General features: G+C 33.0%; 1 protein-coding gene and 1 long non-coding RNA gene across 2 annotated transcripts; both read right to left on the bottom strand.

Annotated features, from left to right (window-relative positions):
* Positions 1-1,135: 1,135 nt before the first annotated feature.
* Positions 1,136-1,851, bottom strand: LOC131637009 (uncharacterized). Its single transcript, XR_009294253.1, has 3 exons — positions 1,728-1,851; positions 1,554-1,649; positions 1,136-1,355 (listed from the first exon to the last, which is right to left on the bottom strand). It is a non-coding gene; the product is annotated as an uncharacterized LOC131637009 (long non-coding RNA).
* A 273-nt stretch (positions 1,852-2,124) lies between these two features.
* LOC131637011 (probable inactive poly [ADP-ribose] polymerase SRO1) lies at positions 2,125-4,385 on the bottom strand. Its single transcript, XM_058907578.1, has 5 exons — positions 4,267-4,385; positions 2,791-3,809; positions 2,404-2,645; positions 2,179-2,243; positions 2,125-2,136 (listed from the first exon to the last, which is right to left on the bottom strand). Exons 2-5 carry the CDS (start codon positions 3,786-3,788, stop codon positions 2,125-2,127), a joined length of 1,317 nt encoding a protein of 438 aa, XP_058763561.1. The 5' UTR covers positions 3,789-3,809; positions 4,267-4,385.
* Positions 4,386-9,587: the final 5,202 nt, after the last annotated feature.

The following is a 9,587-nucleotide window of genomic DNA, read 5'->3' as shown; positions in this document are numbered from 1 at the left end:
GTTTCTTGAACAAACAGAAGAAACCCTATTAGGTTTTTCTAAAAGAGAGAAAAGAGAGAAAAAGAAGAAAATAAGGATTGTTTGTAACTGTTTTTCTATTCACTTTCTCTATCAGGATTTACATATTACAAGTGAATAGGAACAATCAACCTCTCTCAACAACTTGAGAGAACTAGTTTATTTATAGACTACTAACTTAGTCCATAAGATAACTTAAACAATTGAACTTCACAAACATGCCCAATTCGACACGCTAACAAACCAAACATATGTTGATTAATGCATGTTAGGAAAACTTCGGCTACAACACACACTATTCTAACAGCAGCATGCGAACACGCTTCAACCTCATGCTTAATCCCTATCGAACCAGAAACTTCACCTTATCGAGACTAGAGTTCGATCCAATATTAAAAAAAATATATCATGAGTTAAAAGGAAAATGCAACACTATCAAGTCTTTTAAGAATCAATTCCTTAAATATGAAATATTCATGACTAAATCATGATTTAAATTGTTGTTGATATATTCTTTAATGGGAACTTGTGAAGTTTTGAATCAGCTTTCACAATGATAGTTGCAAAAATAACTTTATAGTTGATTGAAACTATTTTTGGAGCATATCATCATGTAACATAATTCACATGATCTCTGTTGTTTAAGCTAATTCTCAAATCCTAGTCAAGTTAAACTATTGAATATTATAGTATGAGAACTACCAAGTTTCATCAACCGAGTAATTATAATATAAATGAAAAAGAAGCATAAAAACCAAAAGCATAGAAGAGTGATGTTAAATGTTTTAAAATAGAATTTGGATATAGTTAGAGAGACAAAAAATATTATTTAAACTTACTCTCAAATTGGAAAATTTAAATTTACAAATATGATATTAAAGAGAGTCACAAATGCTAGATGATTTATGAAGAAATAACATAAATCAAACTAACGAAAAATGATATATTCTTAAGACACCTTTTTTGTTTGAATAAGCAAAATTATTATCATTAATAAAAAAAAGTCATGTCACAGGTGGTGTAAGACTTCCAATCATAGTATTTATTACATATGCTCTTTTATTTTCATACTACATGTTTTTCTTTGTCACAATACATATGAATTTAAGTTCTCTGATAAGCTTTTAGAAAATACCAAATGATGAACCTTTACTTGCTCTCCTGCTTAAGTATTAACACTTCACACACCTTCATAACCATGGCAATAACTATCTCCCAATAGAAAACAATATTACAACTTCATGTTGACAATAGTTAACTTCTCCAAGTGAAAGATTTCCACCTCCTTATTATAAATTTTCGGTTACACCGTCATCTAGGTCATCATTTGATGCTCTCTGCAAAAAGTGAGTTAAGCATTAGGAGGCATAATCAAATTTCAAAAGATAGTTCTTATTATTTCATGATGAAAAAGTTGAGCATAATATTTGCAACTGCAACTTCATATTCATTCGTTGTATGGTATTAACACAACACAAGAAAATGCATCATACTTCAAAGCCAAATTAAATTTTTAGAATAAGAAAATTCAGTACCCTGTATGGAAGATTAGTTATTGCAGATCTCATTATATTGTCTCCAACAACCAATCGCACCTTCAACACAAGATCCTTACGGGAAATCTTCTTTTCCTGCATAAGTTCAAAATGATGCATTAGCGATATTTCATGAGATAGGACATAGGCTTATGTTGCAGCTACTTAACATACCATGAATTGTTCGTAATGTGCCTTTATAAGAAGCATCTCATTTGGAGAAACCCTGCTTCTTATTGCAGCAAACAACATCGGAAATTTAAGCCAAGGCGATGTTGGACCTCTTCGAGTGTTAGTCAGCACACCATCAGCATTTACCTAAGGCATCTCACAAATCAATTTTTTTGGATAAAGGAAGTAAATAAAAATTATAGGAATAAAAACCATTAAACAAATCTCAAAAAATAAAATTTTTGAAATGTTGCTCCATGGATTTTAAAGTTATACTAATAGGTCTAGCATTGACAATGTAACCATAAACAAAGACATATTTGATCTAATGGTAAAAAAGAGTTGTGCACCATACAACACCCAACTCAGTTCACTTATGCGTGTTATAATAAGCCGTATTTTACATAGAAAGCTAGGAAAACATAAAATGCAAAACACATATGAAATAACTTACAGTATCCGATATAGAAGAGTTATTCCCAGAAACAACATTCATAATCTCATTTGATCGTTCATTTCCTGTAAGAAAACATAAAGTTTTGTGATCAACTTGATTTGAAAGAAATAAGAATCATACTATAGCCTAGAAGACTAAACAACAAGTTATTTTGTCAATACTAATTATTAATGCCAAAATGTACAACACTGAGAAAATTTTGCTTAAGGAATAATACATCACCTTCAGCATCCAATGAAGCCTTGAAGCTGACAACAAATTCTTGATAAATATGAGTGTTCATATTATTACTCCAAACCACGTAGTATTTTGGATGTTCAATGTCATCAACCCCATTATCATATTCGCAACCACTAGAACGAATTTTATTATTTCCACGACGAAGAAGCTCCATGTTCCCCATTATCACACGACAAAGGATCAAATGCTTAACCCCGTTTTCGTCAGCATCACAATAAGGGACACTGTAAATATAGCAAAATTGAATCCACTTAGCATTCCAACCAAATAATCTATAATAATATGGAGATAATAATGTATAAATTAAATGAGATAATGATAGTAAGAGAAAACTAGAGACATACATTATATTTATAATATGTAACTTACCAAGCATAAGGGTGGGTAATAGCAGCAAGATGAATACCAAATCCGTATATGCACTTAGACGAAGAAAGTGCATTGTGGTCAAGCCCATTTTGCATTATTGTAGACAGTTCCTCTTTAGAACATGCAAGCCAACCGTATCGAACATTAGCATCCCCGTGAATTCCTTTAGTGATATCAGCTTGCTTCTGGAATAACTCCAGTCGCGCTTGCATTGAGATGCTTGAGTTACAGTAAATATCGACGATGTCATCATCATTAACGCCGAAAGTAGTCATTCCTGTGAGAAATAGATTACGTACATAATCTACATCCAGCTCTCCATATCCTGGTTCAGTATAAGCATTTAAATCTATTTCTCTGTCTTGGTTTGGAGATTCCCCAATGTTTTCATTTTCCATTTTGTTAGCGGTATCACGACCATCAGCATCTACATCCATAGCTAAAGCATTAGACTTTCCACTATGCTCCTGTGACTCTTTCATACCATGACTTTCCACAACCTCTTGTTCGCCTATGTTATTAGATTCTTCGTCAACACTAGCGAAAAGTTCAGGGAAAAAAAAACTCCCAGCCTCATCAATCCAAGCAATGGGTTGTCGCAAACCCGTCTTCAAATTCATATTACACATATGAAAAAAGTACATCACAAGATTCTCACCGTCCAACTCTACCTCCGCGGTTGCCTTCTTGGTTTCAAAATCCTTCTTAACCAATTCGACAACATGTTGAGGATAGTCTGACCACTCACCGTTTTGATAGAACATCAACCGTTTGAGTAACCCACTTTTCTTATAGTTCATAGAATACTTAACCAGGAGCCTTGAAATACCAGGACCAGATTCAGCTGGTTGGCCCTCATCTCCTACTAAGCTCATTTGTTCGACAAACAAGTTTGTTGGTGTCGAAAGTTCAGCCAAATGTGCCAAGCATTGGATAGCCATATTTCTCTTTTCATTGAGTGTAGCTTCATCCAATGCGCTTGCAGAGTTGTATGCCATATCTATCTGCTAGATGAATACCTATACACTCACAAACTCAAATCTAAGAATTCAAAATATAATTATAAGTATCTAACTAATAAAATATACCACCAAAATAATCAATAGAACTCAAGTTATATATTAAATCCAACATAAAAAGCTTTACACAAACAATTTAATGAACATGATGATGCCAATTAGTTTGTGCAAAAGTTATTTAATTCTATACCAAATAGTTGCAACGATTAATTGTCATTTGATCATATCATGATACTAAAGATACTCTCATGAAAAAACCAAAAAATTGTAATCAAAATTTTGAGAAAAAATTAATTCCACATCAAAATCACCCCAAAAATTGATGAAAAACAAAAAAGTAAACCAATAAACTAAAACAAACACAAAAATGAAAATTCAATAATTTAAACTAAATGAGAAAACTAAAAAAGATGAACTAAACACTAGATAATTAACAAAGACAAAGCTTTGAAATTACCTGAATGTAGGAACTCACAACTGTATGTGTTTGATAACTTTAAAATTGTGCATTTAATTGAGAACTAAGGGTCCTATTTATAAACCCTAAAACTATAAGATTTCAGTCATTGAATGAATGTGACCGAGCCATGAAATGGAAAAAAATTGAATAGTAGAGATTTCCATCTTTGAAATTCAACGAACACTTGTATTTGGCCAACTAGTTTTATTTTTCTGAGTCAGCACTTATCCGGTTTTTTTAAAGTTTGTTATACCATAAGTTACTTTCTTTAAATGTGAAATGCATAAATGGTTGTTTGTTAAAATTTCCTAATTCTGATTGTTTTAAAATAATAAGTTTTATAGAAAAAATGCATTAATGGTTGTTTGTTAAAATTTCCTAATTCTGATTGTTTTAAAATAGTAAATTTTTATAGAAGAAATGTATGAATGGTTGTTTGTTAAAATTTCCTAATTTTGATTGTTTTATAATAATAAATTTTATAGAAAGGAATTTTAAGAGTTTGACTCAAATGCACGTGGGACTTTTGAAATAATAACTTGAAATAAAGATTGTACTTGCTGAAAGTACACTATCTTTGACCTAATTTCTAGTGGACATGTAAAGCTACAATATAAGTGATATGCTAATAAGTGATATCAGTATTTGTCCTGCTGCATTATATGTATAGTTATATTCTTTAATTTTGTTTTCATGGCTTTGTCTGTTATGATTGGTTCGTTGTTATGATTATTATTGTCTTGTTCTTCCATTATTGTGTAACTTTTATCCTAAATAAAGTATTGGTTCTCCTATAAACTTGATCACACATCAGAAGGTGCAAAGCATGCATCATGTCATCAGAAGGTTCAGCACCTGAACCATTTTCTGATTGACCATGTCTTAGACCATGTCTTAGACCATGTCTTTTGATTGTGGCTTGGACCACGTCGTAGATCATGTCTTCTGACCATATCTTAGACCATGTCTTCTGATCATGTCTTCTGATCATGTCTTTAGAAGGTTGACAACCTTTGAATGATGCCATAATGAGAGTAGACTTATTGCACTTCCAGAAAGTTTACAACTTCTAAAGTATCAGAGTCCGGTCTATCAGAACCTTGGTTACAAAATTTTCAAACAGTTTACAACTTCTGAAGAACTTCGTGAAATAGAGAAAACGTTGCCGGAGCACACGCTGACATTCTTTCAGATAGTTCTCAACTTCTGAAAAATGCTTAGTCGTAGATTACCTTTGACATGCTTTCAAAAAGTTCATAAATTCTGAAGCGTTAGAGTCTAATCATCATACTTTCAGAAAGTTCAATACTTATGAACAATAGGTGTTATCAACACATGATTACCTTACTTTCAGACAATTCATAACTTCTAAATAGTGAGAGGTATCAGAGCGTGATTTAAACATATTTTCATAGAGTTCACAACTTCTAAAATATACGTTATATCAGGGAAAGCATGCATTGTATCAGAGCATAGGTTAGCAACCTCGTCACTTAGAAAAGTTTATAACTTCTGAACACGTCACAGTATTAGAGTAGAAATAAATTCTTTGAAGAATCCCAAAGTATCAGAGTTCAAAGTTATCAGAGCAAGATTTGTTTTAGAAATTTCACAACTTCTAATGAATACTATTCATTTAGATTCTTTAGCTTATCAGAGCATACTCCATGCATCTTGATCTTAATCAAGTGTTCTGACACCAAATCCTTGGATCTTCTGATGACAGATGATCTTGCACCAGATGATAACCTTATGATAGATATCCAATTAGCCTATCTTGTGAAAACCAGTGAACTTTCACAAAGTTCTTGAATCAAACATCAAACAAATGGTTAGAGTAGTGTGTACCTTAGAAATTATTTTACTTCATTTTGAAGGATTGCATGCTGAGAATAAGGTTTTTCCTTATACGCCAACATCTTCCGAAGGTCATAACTTTCAAACCGTACATCCGAATTATGTGTCGTTTTGGACGTTGCGAAGCTGATTAAGAGCTTTATATGATGAATTGGTAAAATGGGCAGTGGCCCGATTTTATTTTAAAATCTTGATTTAAATTAAATAATGAATTATAGCATTGTGTATATATGTGTGAATGTAGCAATGTGTTGTCATGGTGATGAAACTATCTTGATTTTATTGTGATTGGATGATGTTTGATATAACTATGTATGATATGATTTGAATGATGCTAAGACATGTGCATACTTTATTGGTGATGAAATGGTGAGTTGTAATGAGACGATGCTACGCATCGGATCGGTGATGTTATAAGTATGTCATATGTGTGCATTCATTCATACGCATTTTGGTGATGGATCCCGGTGATGTTGTGGATCAAATGGTGGGCATAATTCCCATTGTGTGGAATTTGTGCCGGTTGGGATGTATCTTGGTGATGAATAGATCAGTCGGATGGGTTTAGCCCATGTATGGTACCACATGCATAGAGTCAGTTCATTCATGTGCATAATGATATAGTATGACTGGATGGATTGTGTATTATGTTCAATGATGTGTTTGGTTGGCATGATTATTTGATTAACTATTGTGTATCTGAAATACATGTTATAATTGGGTGAATAATAATTGTATGATGTTTTACTGCTGATGAATGTATAATACTTAGTAATTTCGAATGAGACTCACCCTTACATGTTGATATTTTCATATTGAGGAGTAGCGGCCTATTGATCGGTGAGGATAGCTTATAGAGCTCATCCAGTAGTTCGATGTCGTGTCAGTCATGCTCTGATAGTGTAACACTGGGGAACGATTTAGTTAGAGTTTGAGTTGTGTACTTTATTTTGGAATTTTTGGTTTTATTCCATTACTTTAATTTGGTGATGTATATTTTCCGTTGTGTTAAACATGATGTGGTTTAATTGATGAATCGTTTCTAATAAGGCATGACAATTGACACATGTTTGATTTAAATTAATTGTGGCACTCTTGATTATATGTTTTTACTCTGATTATTGTAATAATTGTCATGGGGTTTAGAAGGGTGTTACAAGTTTGAGGAGTTTGGTAAGTGTTTGGAGGTGATCAACAGCTTCCAAATGATGTATGGAAGATGTTAGAAAGATTGGTTTGTACCCATAACTTCTCTAACTAAAAATTGCTATGAAAATGCAAATGACACAAAAAATGGATTTTGGAATGAAGTTTAACTTTGGAATTTCTTGTGTGTTTGATGCCAAGAGCAATGCTCTCTATTTATAGGCATAAATTAGGGTTTTTGGGTGGAGGAATCTCAGAATTTGGCCTTCACATGTGATAGTTGTACCACATTGCTTCCTCATGAAGAAAGGAGAAAATTGTGGTTCCAAGAGCAAGGTATAACTTCAAGCATGCTTCCATGAATTTATTCTGAGTATGGAGAGGTTGCTTGTGAGGTTTGAAGTGCTTTTGCTGCAGAAGAAACATGTTTAGAGGCTCAATGCAAGAGTGGTTGGATTAAAGCCTCTTTACACGAATGGAAGTGTGATCTTTATGCTTGAAATGGAGTGATTCATTGTGTAATGGCTTAAGCATGTGGATCATAGCTCAAAAGAGTGTGTAAATCTCTGATTATGTGGAGCCATATTGACAAAATCATATCTCCTAGCTCTAGCCATGGAATTTTATGCTATTGGTCTCTTTGGAAAGCCCTTGATACATAGTTCAATTAACTTGTTAAAGTTTTTCTCAAACTCTTTTAGGATCATGGAGAAAATGGCCACAAAGTTAGAAAAAATTCAAGTGAAAACACTTAAAAAATTTCTAAGTTTTTTGAACATAAAGTTCATAATTCCATATCTCTCAAAATAATCATTTTTTGTTGAAATGAGATAAGTGACAAATTTGTTCATTTGATCAAGATCTACAACTTTCATGTTGGGAGATTTTTGAGTTTGTAGGTAAAATTTAAAGTTCCCAAAATGAGGTCAAAATCACTTAAAAACCCTAATTTTGACTTTTGTTGACTTTTTGATTCTTGATGAATTTTCTTGATTTATATTGGTCAGATGTCTTCAATAGTCATATGTTGATTATTTAAATCCTCAAAAGTTCATGGTTGACCATTTTTCTCAAAAGTCAAAGGTTGACCCACACAGTTGACTTTTTCCAAATGAACTGCAGTTTTGTGGATTCCATATGAATCAAGGTATCCTCTTAAAATGAATGATGTGAATGGATTATAATGTTGATTTGGATTCCCTTGAATCATGGTTTGAGTCTTGGAGCCATGTCCTGGTTAAAAGTCAACCTTCTAGTCGAATTAGGTCAAAACCCTAATTTGGGGTCTCATGTGATCTTGAGATTGATTGATCGAATTGGGCCATCCTTGGACTTGGATATTGATGGGAGAACCCTTTGATTCATAGGAGAATGTTGAGCTTCCTTGTAGGCCTCAAAACCCTAATTTGCTTAGTCTCCTCTTTGACCAGTCTCCTGCCTTGGGACACAAGTAAGAAGCAACAATTTTTTTGTGTTTTTGGTTAGCAAATGATATGCATAATGATAATGGTGATAATGATTATCCTAATATTTGGAAACATGGTGGGATATCAGTGGTCAAAATTGGTGAACAACACACATAAGAGTCTTAAGTCTTCTTGATGAGGATTGAGATATTTCCATAGTAGTTACCATCATTTGAGATGTTGAAAGTTTAATCAAACAATGATCACAAACCCTAAGTATTCACTTGAGATTCATTGGACTATAGTGTTTACTTTAAACAAATGTCTTTATCTTATTTTGGTAGGATAGCTTGATCAACCACCTTGTGCATCTTTGACCGCTTGAGCTAACTTTAGTAATTGCTCGACTTCTAGTGTTGTCATTATCAAAACTAAGTAGTTTCTAATTAAGATGTATTTTGATATACATAAGTTTCATTATCTTAGATCATTTCTCGATTATATCTATAAGCAAATAGATCTACAATTGTATCTACTAAGCTTAGTACAATAATTTCACTACTAAAATTTCATCTACCTTGAAGACTCTTAAACATTAGAATGTGTTTCTTCAAGAACATCTTTGTATTCAAGCATCTCAACAACAAGAACTGAAATCTCTGTCATACCCCAAAATTTTCCCTCCTCATTTCATCTTCAATGACTCAAGGTTCAAGGGTTTTCTCAAGTCACTCTCTCCTATCCAAAACTAGGGTTTGCATTTTATCAAAGGAGTTTGAATCTCTAAGGCCTCAAATGGATCTCAAGGTATCTCATATGTCTCAAGGAATATCCATGTCAAAAGTCAAGCTCCAATTCCAAGGATTGCTCACTCAATAGCTCAGATGATCCACAATCGACTAGTTTGAC

The sequence above is a fragment of the Vicia villosa genome, unplaced genomic scaffold (assembly GCF_029867415.1).
Source record: "Vicia villosa cultivar HV-30 ecotype Madison, WI unplaced genomic scaffold, Vvil1.0 ctg.001890F_1_1, whole genome shotgun sequence".
In the NCBI taxonomy this organism is placed as follows: Eukaryota; Viridiplantae; Streptophyta; class Magnoliopsida; order Fabales; family Fabaceae; genus Vicia; species Vicia villosa.
Note: the sequence above shows the minus strand (reverse complement) of the source record. Positions and strands in the feature narration are given on the sequence as shown.

Excerpts from the sequence above, each read along its gene's own strand:
- LOC131637011 (XM_058907578.1), bottom strand. The coding sequence starts at position 3,788 with ATGGCATACAACTCTGCAAGCGCATTGGATGAAGCTACACTCAATGAA. Across the intron at positions 2,646-2,790 it reads ATTACCCACCCTTATGCTTG|TGTCCCTTATTGTGATGCTG; the intron begins GTAAGTTACATA and ends CTATATTTACAG. Across the intron at positions 2,244-2,403 it reads GGCTTCATTGGATGCTGAAG|GAAATGAACGATCAAATGAG; the intron begins GTGATGTATTAT and ends GTTTTCTTACAG.